Source organism: Culex pipiens, chromosome 1 (genome assembly GCF_016801865.2).
Source record: "Culex pipiens pallens isolate TS chromosome 1, TS_CPP_V2, whole genome shotgun sequence".
Lineage (NCBI taxonomy): Eukaryota > Metazoa > Arthropoda > Insecta > Diptera > Culicidae > Culex > Culex pipiens.
The window spans coordinates 112,531,212-112,544,393 of NC_068937.1; the positions used below are offsets into that span (position 1 = coordinate 112,531,212).

The 13,182-nt window shown below is 39.0% G+C and overlaps 1 protein-coding gene across 3 annotated transcripts in view; it reads left to right on the top strand.

Moving 5' to 3' along the window:
- LOC120432503 (C-1-tetrahydrofolate synthase, cytoplasmic) overlaps positions 1-13,182 on the top strand; it is a 231,747-nt gene that overhangs the window by 190,481 nt on the left and 28,084 nt on the right. The window contains exons 1-2 of one of the 3 annotated variants that reach the window (XM_039597723.2): positions 3,543-3,671; positions 5,434-6,377. In XM_039597723.2, the coding sequence (XP_039453657.1) occupies positions 5,462-5,782 (321 nt within the window). In that variant the 5' untranslated portion in view covers positions 3,543-3,671; positions 5,434-5,461 and the 3' untranslated portion in view covers positions 5,783-6,377. Of the gene's footprint in view, positions 3,691-5,433; positions 6,378-13,182 lie in introns of those variants that run through there. The other 2 variants (XM_052710640.1, XM_039597724.2) reach the window with 2 other exon arrangements.

Sequence of the window (13,182 nt, forward strand, 5' to 3'; positions counted from 1 at the left end):
TTTTCGCTTTTTTTCATCAACGTATTTCTTATGGGAGAGCTGTCATTTCTACCACTCGAATCGGGTGCTCCATTACTTAAATTATTCCTGAATGAAGTACCCGCCGTCGAGCAGTTTTTGATAGTTTGCTCCATAAGAAATACATTGTAGAAAAAGTTCAAGATGGTATGTCAAAGACATAACCGAAAGACATAGGACCAAGCAATTTTAACCCATTCCCGCCCAGTGCAAAATCGAGATTTTTTACGTTTTCCACATTACTCGTAACTGGATCAACCAAATTGAACGAAATTTTAATGGTTATTGGCTAAAATTTTATATTAACTAATGCAGATTGAAGCAGCTTGAAAAAATGAATGGTTGTAGAGAAATTTAATTTTGAATCCAAAAATAAGTGGTGCTCTGGAGTAACCATGGGCGTTAGAGGGTTAATGAGATTTTTGATGTTTTTGGATTGCTATTGAAGTTTAGAATGAGATTATTTAATTTTTGTTTCATAGATTTGTCAGCAAAATTTTCAAAAATGTTCCCCCAAGGGGAACCATCCATGAGGGCACCGGCCACTCCACTGTTGAAATGGCCATTTTCATGTTCAGTATCAAAAACCATGAATTTTGATACCCATATTGCCACAACTCGTATGATTCTGTAAATGTCCCCCCGGGCCCCGGGGAACCGAAATTTTCTGCTTAAATAGCCGCAGAGCCGGAGAACAGCACAAAAGGGGCGCGGCCTCGAATGCATACGCTCGCTCTGATTGGTCAACAGCCCGATTTGAACTGAAAAATGACTCATTTCGATTGCATGTTTTAAGCGCTTTAACTTTGTTTAGTCAAAGTTATTATGCAATAAAACGATAGCTTAAGTCTTCCTCTTTCGACTGGTGATTGAATCTTCGGGATTAATAGATTGGGGGAAAAGATAGGGGAACTATACCCTTTCTCAGCCTATTTCTATTATCGGCCTATCAGCAATTTGATCATGAATTACAGTTTATATCAAGTGTTTTTGACTGTTCCAAAGTAATAAATAGCTCAAATAAAAGTGAGCAAGCAACTCTCCATTGTTGAAACATCTGAAAATGTTGATTTAATAGCAGAAATGGCAAAAGTGATGAGAATTGGTCGAACGGCTTAGTGTGATTAAAATGGGTATATTTCCCCTATAAGCGTTTGAAATATGTCATTTTTTAACGCACGCTTGTGACGGTTTGGATCGAATTTCTGAACTGGCCCCCCAATATAGTAAGTAGAGACATAGTCCTATGTCAAAAAGCAAAAACTGCTCGACGGCGGATACATCATTACAAGCAAAACTCTACAGTAATTCAGGATTAGTGAACATTCCAACACGATGCTGAAAACCCCTTGCAACAACCTGGCTAACTGACTCCATAAATTTTTGAAACAAGCTAAAAGAAATTTTATCTCTTTCAAAAAAACTACTACATATTACTGTGAAAATTATGCAAAAAAATGTGAAGATCGGTGGAGACAAACTCTTGTGTTTTTTTTTGTCAAACATGATACTTTTTGTTAAGAAAGTAAGTAAAACATTAAATTTTTCCAATGGGATTTTGCTGATATCAGCTACGTAAAATAACAACCTAATTTGAAAGAAAAAGTCTCCACTTGGTTTATAGTTGGTCCCCTAGTAAATATTTTTTTTCATTTGGGCTCGTAAATAACATTTAAAAAACATCTTAGGCCGATGCAATTATAAGTTTTTGTCCCTCGGCTCCGGCCGTGGTCGAGGTGGGGGGTTTATTTTCTAAAATTCTAAAGATTTTTAAATCAACCCTACCATGCTTAAAATGATTCAAAACGCAGGGGATTGCATTTTAAATTGATTTCAGCTGATTGCACTTAAATTTCCATTTGGAAGGTTTTGTGAAAAAAAAAATTTAATCCTAATTTGTCGGGCCAATTTTAAGGAACCAAAAACATTAAGAGCGAGTCCACGAGCAAAGCATACCCATCTCGCATTGAGGTTTTGCAGCGCGACTGTGTTTCAAATGTAGGTGGCGCCAAATTGGGGTTACTTGCCAAAAATCGTATTCCTTTCTGCTGGATTGAAGAACAAAATCGCTTATTTCTCATGATTCCCTGCATCAATCTTAATGAAACTAGTTGCAAAAGACGAGAAAAATTTTTTGCTTTAAAATAATGAGCATCATTTTTTGGGCGCGCAAAAATTTGTGAACTTTTTCTTTAAAAAACATGTTTTGGAACACGAAAAAATGAGTTTCCCCGAAAATATCAAAGAAATAAACAGTTATATAAATGATAACAGATGTGTTAACGTATATTCAACAATTTTCATTGATTTTTGACAGACTTTCTTGCCAAATAGTCCAAATTTCTATCTTTTTCTAAATTTCCAGTTTTCTCGTAGAAAAATCAAACAAAAAGTGGAATGTTGTACACCAAATTGTTGGAAATAATTTTTCTCATCCGAATCCGGCATAAGTTCAATAAAAATGTTGATTTTGAAGGTTAAAACACATTTTTTCGAAAAATCATAGGTTTACGCTATTTGTTCATATTTTTTTATTTGAGTTTGAAAATTTTGCTATTTTTTCACTAAAATGCCAATAACTCCCTTTAGATTCAACCAATTGGGATGCTCCTGCATTTTGTTGCATTTTCTAAGCCCTTTCAGATGCATTTTGAATTTTGAAATTAAATTGAATTTTGCCTAAGTTATAGCCTTTTTAAGATTTTTGACGTTTTTGAACCACCAAACTTTGTGTCTCGATTTGCTCCACTTCCCGTTGACCTAGAGTGCTCATATTTTGGCCAGATGCTAGTTTTATATGTACACTCAACCCCCGGTGGTTGGTCACTTTTTGGTTTGACACTTTTTTAGTTTGTACACCGTTGGTTGGTCAAAGTCAAACTAAAAAGTGACGAACTGTCACTTTTTACACGGCGCTCACGCACACTATCAAAACAAACGTTTGATAGTGAGTGTGAACTCCGTGTAAAAGGGGTGTCAAACTAAAAAGTGACCCCGTTCGTTTGACAACAGTTGGTGTCAAACCACCGGGGTTTGAGTGTACCAGCAACCCCTGAAAATTTCAGGCAGATTGGTGAGGTCCAAACGACGTCTCATACAAAGGGGTATGCCTTGTTCGTGGACTCGCTCTTAAATAAAATTGGTATCAGCCTTAATTGCCCTAATTAAAAGTCTAACCAACAGGATATCGCAGACAAATCAAAATACAATTACGATTTTAAAAATATAATAAAACGCGACTAGCTAGTCTAGCTCAGGTTTGATGAGAGTCCGCATGCCACTCACGTTTCTCTGCACCCTTACCAAAAATCATGACTTTTTGAGTTCCAAATCCCACTTTTCATACGATTTTTTGAGTTCAGGTACTACAACCATAAAAATGGTTATATGGGTTGAACTGAAAAATTCGTATGAAAAGTGGGATTTGGAACTCAAAAAGTCATGATTTTTGGTAAGGGTGTGCTCTCTGTTGAAAAGTGTTTCTCTCTAATTTGCCTCTCACGGTGACAAATGTAAACGGTGCTGAACAAAAACATGCGTGCTGCGAAACGTCAAAAGTACAAAAACAAAACACCCGATTTGTGGGTGGAAAATGTGTCCGGTGTGATTTATTCGAAGTTTCTAGCTGATAAATTGTAAATTGTGGGCTTCACGTAAGTATACTTGTAAATTGTAAGTAATTCATTTATTACCATTTATGTTATTTGAGGATTCATGCTTGCTACATTGTTTATGACCTAAATCGCATTGTATTTTATTTTGTTTCCCAATGTTACACAATCATTTTGCTTAATCAGATTCCGGAATAAAAAAAAAAATAATTTCAATTGTTGTTTATGAGGCTTTATTAAAATTTTCTTCTAATTTTTTGTTTGCTCAATAAGCTTTTTTATAATTTAAATTAAGAGAAATATACCCATTTTAAGCCTAATAAGCGGTCGTGTTTGAATAATGCTGGATAATCTGGCGTGTTCCTTGTAATTGTAATTGTAATTGTTCCTTGAAATTTACTACAGTCGACTCTCTGGCTATCGATCTTCTCGATATCAATATTGCTCCATCTATCGATGAATTCTTCAGTCCCTTCAAACTAAATACTTCGATTGGCTATATTCCTCGATATTTTCTCTTGCTTGAAGGATCTTTTCCTCGACGGTCCCTTGGATTCTGTTTGCTTTAAAAATCTCTTCCGGTTGTCAATATTGTCATTATCTCATGACTTGCATAGACATTTTTTTTTTGCGAAACGAAGCTTTGAAGGGTGTTTGACATTAGTTTGTTTTTGTTTGCTGGACGTTGCCATGATGCTCTCTCATAGCTGGGTACCAAGAAAAAACATATTTTTAATCGAGTCTTCATTTTGCATCATTCTGTAAACTGATGATTCTCTTCCTCGACGGTCCCTTGGATATTGACAACCAGAGAGTCGACTGTAAAACCAAGTACACCAACGAGTAGAGCAACTTTTTGTGAACATTTCTGTTTATTTTCTATTTTATTAAAAGTTATGCTATTCCATATAAGCATTTAAAAAAATCCAAAATGCATTCTAATCAGTCGAGTGCGTTGGGCCACGCCCATTTTCCTATTTTCAGCTTAATTTTTTTTTCCTCCAGCGCTCTTTTGGGTCTGCTTAGTGCTCCCAAAATTGATTAAATTTTAGCGAACACTCACGAAAGCAGCATTTATAGAGAAAATTTCCTGGCATCACTGGCTCACTCCAACAGGCGCGCGGTGGCCACCCTTTGTTCTTTATTTGCCTTCGCATCTCGCTCGGTTTTCTTCAACCTTCGATTGGAATGGGTAGTCAAAATTGAAACGTTAAAAGACTTGGGGCGTTTGTTTTTTGATGGTGCTTGCTAATTATGCACATGTTTCGAGATTATTTTTCAAGTGAGTGACTAACTAATGCTCAAAAGAACATGTTGCCGGTAGTTGGAAGCTATTTTCTATCTAAAACGCTTTGAAAACGTTAGCGCAAGTCAAAAGATATTGATTGTGACTTTCGTTAAGCAGTTATGCTCTCATCTTGCGTGTGGGTGCGTGTGTGCCAATAAAATGACGAGAAATGGTCTCGCAAATATAAATTACAATCAAAAGTGCATAAAATTTGATCTATTTGGCCCGTAAATGACATACATTCGCGTACTCACTCGAGGTGGTGCTATTGCTGCATTCTAGCCAGATTAGAATACATTTAGGATTTTTTTTAAATGCTTCTGAAAGGAATACAATAGCTTTCAGTAAAAGTCTAGTTCAGATGCGACCGCTCATTGGGCTGAGAAAAGGGTGTATATTTTTCCTACAAGCAGATGTTTTTGGTTCATTGTCCTCCAAAAGGCTAAATTATTTTTTTTACTTAGTCCTATATTCTCATGATTTCAACAACCTTATTGAAACCCTTCTCTTCTTCAGCTCACCCCTTACTCGTCCGGCGCATATCATGTCGCAGCACTACAACCGCTTCCTGAAGCTTCTTGAACGTTGGCCGGTAGATCAGAGCAAAATAGGCCGCGACCTTGGTCAGTACCTGCGTGACCAACTGAAGGCAGTCCTCGGTGGCACCAACATTATCGCCGTAAAGGACGAACGACTCGTGCGGCAGCACCAATCGCTGGAGAACATCGTCAACGACGTGCACTTGAAGGCGTACCCGCGTTCGTTGAACTCGACCGCGACTGGGCTGACCGGGGAGCAGTGCCGCGAGGTGCTGTCGTCCGAGTTCTTGGAATATCTGAACAAGGAGGGTGGGTTCGAGAAGTAGAGTGATGACCGTGGTTGGGGGATTAGTTTGTAGGTTAGGTTTAAGAGGGGGACGATGGATGAGCACGGAGGCGGTTCGGCACGTGCCGGTTATGGCGGCGGAAACGATCAAGTTCTTGAAACCGCAAGATAGCGAACTGTTTATCGATATGACGTTCGGTGCCGGTGGACACACGAAGCAGATTTTGAAAGCGGCTCCTAATGCGAAGATCATTACGCTCGATCGTGATCCGGTGGCGCACGAACTGGCGCAGGAGATGGCCAAGCGGTATCCGGGGCAGATTTATCCGGTTTTGGGACGATTTTCCGAACTTCCCGCTAAATTGAAGGAGCTGAACGTGAACCAGCGATCCATCGACGGGATGATTTTTGACTTTGGCTGCTCATCGATGCAGTTTGACGAAGGCGAGCGCGGCTTCTCGATCAGCAAAAACGGCCCGCTGGATATGCGAATGGATAAGGATCGTTGCCCGGACGCACCGTCAGCCGCCGACGTTCTGGCCAGAATCGACGAGATGGATCTCGCGAGAATCCTCAAAGTTTACGGAGAGGAAAAGTTCGCCAAGCGAATCGCACGCGCTATCGTGGAGGCACGTCACTCGATCAAAAAGATCGAAACCACCAAAGAACTAGCGGAACTCGTGCAGACCTGTTGTGCCAGCGAGTTCCGGCTGGACAAACTCCAGCGGCCAAGCCATCCGGCGACGAAAACCTTCCAAGCGCTGCGCATCTTCGTGAACAACGAACTGAACGAAATCAACTACGGAATGATCCTCGCGCAGCACTATCTTAAGATCGGCGGCAAAATGATCACCATCACGTTCCACTCGCTGGAGGACACGATCGTGAAGCGGCACGTCATGGGAAACGTGGCGAACGATATGGCCAACAAGTTGCCACTTAAATACTGCAGCCATACGATTTGCCACGATCAGACGGTGATGGATGCGGCGCTGAAGCCCAACTGGCACCAGATGACGAAGCACGTGGTGGTGCCGAGCGATGCGGAAGTGGAGGAGAATCCACGCAGCAGGTCGGCCAAGTTGAGGGCCGTTGTGAGGGTGGAGTGATGGGTGGGGGAGTAGTTTGAGGTAATGTGAGAATAAACAGATTTTAAAATAAATAATTGGGCTGACTTTTTTTTATAATCGAAATCTTTGGACTACACTTAAAACCCCGATGGTTTGACACCAACTGTTGTCAAACGAACGGGGTCACTTTTTAGTTTGACACCTTTTTTACACGGAGTTCACACACACTACCAAACGTTTGTTTTGATAGTGTGCGTGAGTAACATGGGTCTGGGGGTGAGATTAGATCGTACATATTTCAGCATTTTGGTCCGAATTTCGATTAGGCCGATGCAAATATTTTTCAAAGTTTACGTTCCTCGACTCTTAAAAAGAGATTTTCTGATTGAATTGGAGTTTTCAGCAGAGTTGTCAATTATGATTAAGACTTTCGGGATAAAATAGATAAAAGGAAAAAAAATCCGATTTTTTATTTCATTTTTTATTAGGCCGTTGTTAATATTTTTCATAGTTTATGTCGTCCCCCCTTTCAAATTGGTCCAATAATAAGGGGGCAAAAAATATTTTTTTCAAAGAACTTGAAAATTGCAATGGTAAAAGAAGTCTAATCAACTGAAAACAGTCTAAAATGCCCTATTCTGCACGGATAATCATACTTAGCATGTTTTGGGCTCTGTTAAAAATATATTGAACTTTTAAGGAATTCCAATGTACATCACCGCAACAACTCGCAGAAATAAAATTTCTTCAATACCTAGAACAACTGGACAGATGTGTAATGCATTTTAAAACACTTTTTTCATTCAAATGTTGAAACCATTGCCTGTGATTTAAATTTTTAAACATTTTTTTCACGAAAAAAATGCTGAAAAAATTCCTACAATTTTCTTTACGAGAATCGGGAGATTAGTTTCTGAGATACAGCCTCACGAAACTGTCCAAAATATGAAAACCATGTTTTTTTTTTTTCAAATTGTTACTGAAATCTTCAACTGACGGTATCTTGGATACTATTTTATAATTTGGTCTAAAACTTAGCAAAATTACCTTACCTTACCTTTTATAAAGCAAAGCTTGATTTTACTACCAATAAACTCACCTTCAATTAGTTGATCAACCGAGCATCGTCGAAGCATTTCCGGCACTGGGACGACGGAATCGATCGATTTTTCTCTCCCATCCTAACTACAAACAATTCCTATTAATAGAGTTGTCGCGAAAAGTTTTCGCTTTTCAAATAATAACCCGACGTCGGATTCCATTACCGCCAACCCGACAAATGCCGTACATCTTGGGAACTTGGGAAAATTTTCAGCACGCGCTCACGCCTGGATTAATTCATTTCCTTTCTGTCGCACCGGTAGACCGAGCGACTAGTAAATTAATCCACCGTCGCTGCAAGGTGTTCTTAGTGGTTTACCTTTTTTCCCCCCATTTCATCTTTATGAATCGACGGGACCGAGGTGAGATTAGCCAGCGTCTGCTCAGGTGTAGTATGCATTGAGTGGAATGACAATTCTTGTGCATTTAAAAATAGATTTTTGATGTTTTTTCTTATTTCAAAAATGTTTTATTTTTTAAATATGTTTTATGTTTTTGTTTAACGCAGTAAAAAACTAAACGACACAAATTGCCAAATGACCCCACTTCCGATAATAAAGAGTGCTCTGGAAAAGTGCGAAAAATAAAACCCGATCTCTGACACCTTTCCGCGTGATCGTGTTTCTCTATTTTTAATCCCGGATTAATCGAACTTTGCACGTGTTGGCTGCTACTTGGACGGCGGCGCTTGGACATTTGGATTAATTTTCGCCTGTCCATGGCAGTGCGATGTCACCGCCGATGATGTGATGGCCGCGTGGTCGCTGTTGATGTGTCTTTTCAACGAGTGAATCAAGTCTCCGTTTTAGATTTTTCAAGAAAGAACTATCCCTGTTACGTTTTCTGGTGTTTGATGTTGGTTCTTAAGATTAATTGTGTTGACTGAAGGGCATCGTGGCGCGGTGGTTAGCGGCTTCGGCTGCCGATCCCTAAATTGGGAATGGGGCGCGGGTTCGATTCCCGCCTTATCCTCCTGGCCTTCTATCGGATGGGGAAGTAAAACGTCGGTCCATTTGCGTAAAAGAGGTTTTGGATGACTCACCACACATAACCTTCGGACGCCTAGAAATGAGCAGAAACTTGCAACAGAGCCTACATAAGACCCGGTCGTTAAAGTTGGATTGCTTTGCTTTTTTTGTGTTGACTTATTAGTAGGCTTAGTGATTATTCACGCTAAAAATTGCAAATTTCACGGGGACCTTAATTTCAAAACACAAAATTTCACGAAAATTTCGCGGAACGTGAAAAATATTAAAATAACTTACATATTATTTTTCAATAAACAAAAAAATATTAACTTAATTTCTTGAGCTGCCTTTTTAATGTTCGTAACGAAATCTTCAAAATTTTATTCAAAATCAGAAAACAAAAAAAAAATATCTTCCACGGAAATTTCCACCCAAATAATCAAATATCGCAAAAATCAAACAGTCTCAGAAAAAATCTGAAATGTTCTTAAAATGTGAGTTTAAAGATAAAAAAAAAACATTTTTTTTAATTTTTGAATAAACCAAGCTTGAATCTTTCATCTTCTTTTAACATTATATCTTTCAAAATTCTCATTTAATAATAGTTAAAGTTTTATAACGGCGAATGACAAAAATGTTAAATTTAGTTAGTTTCCTAAGACTAACTGACAAACTAATGTTTATTGTTTCAAGAAAATAACAATCTATTTTCTCAATATTTTTCTTCCTCTTCTCTAATAGAATTATATTTTTCAATCAATTTTTTTGCTCTTCTGGTTAACTCATTGACCGGAAAAAAGGAAAAGACGACTATGTTCACTGATTGTTGGGTAATTCTCCGCCAACTCACACAGCAGTTGCCCCGACCCCTCTTCGATTTGCGTGAAACTTTGTCCTAAGGGGTAACTTTTGTCCCTGATCACGAATCCGAGGTCCGTTTTTTGATATCTCGTGACGGAGGGGCGGTACGACCCCTTCCATTTTTGAACATGCGAAAAAAGAGGTGTTTTTCCTAGTGTTTTTCAATAATTTGCAGCCTGAAACGGTGATGAGATAGAAATTTGGTGTCAAAGGGACTTTTATGTAAAATTAGACGCCCGATTTGATGGCGTACTCAGAATTCCGAAAAAAACGTATTTTTCATCGAAAAAACACTAAAAAAGTTTTAAAAATTCTCCCATTTTCCGTTACTTGACTGCAAAAAATTTTGGAACATGTCATTTTATGGGAAATTTAATGTACTTTTCTAATCTACATTGACCCAGAAGGGTTTTTCATTTAGAACATTTTTTTTCATTTTAAAATTTCGTGTTTTTTCTAACTTTGCAGGTTGTGTAGAGTGTAACAATTTTCTACAAAGTTGTAGAGCAGACAATTACAAAAATTTTGATATATAGACATAAGAAGTTTGCTTATAAACATCACGAGTTATCGCGATTTTACGAAAAAAAGTTTTGAAAAAGTTGGTCGTCATCGATCATGGCCGTTCATGGTCACCCGCGACAGACACGGACGACGAAACAAAGAGAAACGCAAAAAGTAACCCCTTAGGACAAAGTTTTACGCAAATCGAAGAGGGGTCGGGTCAACTTTTCCCGATTTCGTGTGAGTTGGTAGAGAATTACCCTATTGTAATAACAGTTTAATAACATTTTAAGTTATTCTTCGAACAAATCTTTGTTAATGAAAAAACGGAATCGACGTAACACCTTATAATGTGGCCCTCTTAAACCATGCGGTTTCGTCAACGGATCCACAGGCGTGTATCGTTCTTTTTGCGACAAGACTCCGCCTCCCGGGTCTCCTAAGTGTGAAGGTATGGGCACGGGGAGAGGGCACCGAATACCTATATTTACACTTAGAATTTTTTTCGTCCGCCCCGGGATTCGAACCGGTGACCTCTGGATTGTGAGTCCAGTACACGGTCCGATTGATCCACACAGGCAGACAATCTTTGTTAATACTTTTTGTTATTTTAACAACTAATCCGATCATCCCAATAACAGTTGGAGTTATTCCTCTCTATGCCCTATCTGCATAGAAAACCCATGAGGGATAGGTTGTTTTGAAAATTTAATCTAGAATTAAGGAATTTGGTAGTTTTATTTTTTTCAGTGTTCATCCTTGTTTTATTTTCCGTTTTATTATTAACTGTTCGCATTTATTTATTTACTTTTCTCGAAATGAACCAGGTTGATCACGATACTTGATGTCCATGTTGTGTCTCGTCATCTTGAAGACTTCGATCACGTTCAACTTAAGAGTTTTGAGCTCTTCTTTCAATACACTCACATCCATGTCGTACAGGCCTCGGAGGACCTGTTTCATGGGGCGTTTACCTGGATCGTCATGGCTGTAGTATTCAATCTTTGTGTTGTTCAAGAAATCCCGAACGTAGTTGTAATTATTTCTGCCAGGTAGCATAATTTTGAGTCCATCAGCACACAAGCGAATGGAAGCTCGTTAAGCACCAGATTTGATAAACCCGGTCAGCCACTTTCGCACCGAGTCCGATGACGATGTTTTCACAAAAATGGGTGGCCCCTTTTCCCGTCGTTCAAAATCTTCCTTCTCGCTCACGTCCACAGGGAGGGTAGCGAACTGGTTTCCAGACGAATTTTGAGCGTCCTTGCTCAAACTGCCTGGCTTTGCAGGTTGCTCATCGACGGTTCTTTAGATTCTTGAAATCTACCGATCCTGCTGATGAGAATTACCCTTTTTTCTTGCCGGACCTCACTGATTGGTGGTCCACAAGGAAATCTCCTTTATCATGTTCAATTTCGACTTCAGTAATTATTCTTCTTGAAGGTTTAACGGATAAATCGAAGAAAAAACGGAGCCACTCGATACTAAATTTAAAAGTGTAATTGTCAAACCAGCATTCCGCTAATTCGAATAAGCTTTAGTAATAAACAAGACCACTCCCGAGTATTAAGCAAAACACCGCCTTTCGGCTTTTGCTAACGACCACTTGAATCAGGTTTCACTGCAACTGATCCGCGGTATCGTTTGCTTCCTGCTGCCAACTGTCACCAGCGCTGACAACTTCGCTGCACCCAATATCTCTATATCCAGCATCACCGCACCAGGGAGGTCAATTTTCATCTCTCGCACACGATGCAGCGGATCTCGTGGCGATCGAAAATCCCACAACTCGATCAAGACGGGGAATATTTCGTGTTGGCCCGTGGCCACCGCCACCGTTGGCGCGGCCTGGGCGTTGCAAAATCCAATTAGGGGAAATTCTCGTATGTTTGGCAGGTTAAGCACTCTCTCCTAACTCCATCCAATTTGCTGATTTTCACTATTTAAACAACTAATTTTGCCAAACTTTTGATAGAAACTTGCTTGCTCACTTCTTATTGAGCTATTTATCACTCGAGTTCAGTTGAAAACGCTTTTAATTAGCTTTAATTGAATGTCAAAGTTCCGACCTGCCAACATTAGAGGCACGCTGGAATTAGATGCTGTTCCCCTACGCCGATTGTCAAACATTCATTAATTTTGGAAAATTATTTCTGATAGCGACTAGCGCAGATAAATTGATTTTGCGGCCGTGGGATTATGTGGCATATTTGCGTGGAATTTTCTCATTTTTACCGATGGTGCAGTTTTCGCTGACGGATGATGACCACCCGAGATGAAATTTCGATTTATCTCCTGCAGGTTTATTTTATAGTTTTTAAAGTTTTGTGGAAGTTGGCTTCTACCAAACCTCTTGAAATTTTCAGTCTGCCCCATTTTGAGGTCTTGTCGAAGAATGATTGGTCATCCCTCATATTCGGAACAGTTTCCAGATCTGCCAACGTTCAACAAATTATAGAAAATCGATAATTGATCATAATGATTTGCTTTTCCTTCATGTGAAAGCTTTTCTTGCGATCTTTCGATTGATGTATAGACTTGCTGTACATTTTTACGTTTTATATCAAGTTTTTAAAGAAAAACATTGACCCTTGAAATCCACAAATTCGGAACACTTTTTTCTTACGATGTAAACAAACTTTTTTTTTCCCTCCAGGAGTACATATTTTTTTACAAAAAAATGACTTCACACTCTGAAACCAATAAAACTCAAGCTAAATGATGTTTTAAACATGGTCTGATACCTTTTTTTGTGAAAATATCAATTAAATTCAGGTGTTCCACAATTGTGGGAGGCACAATAACATCCCACAATTATGGAACAGGCAATTTGGAGGCAGTGTTTTGCTGCCCTGAATAAAATAGTCTTGAAATGAGGTTTTTTGTTCAAAAAGTATTATTTTTACTAGTGAAATAGCAAGAGAATGTCCAAATAA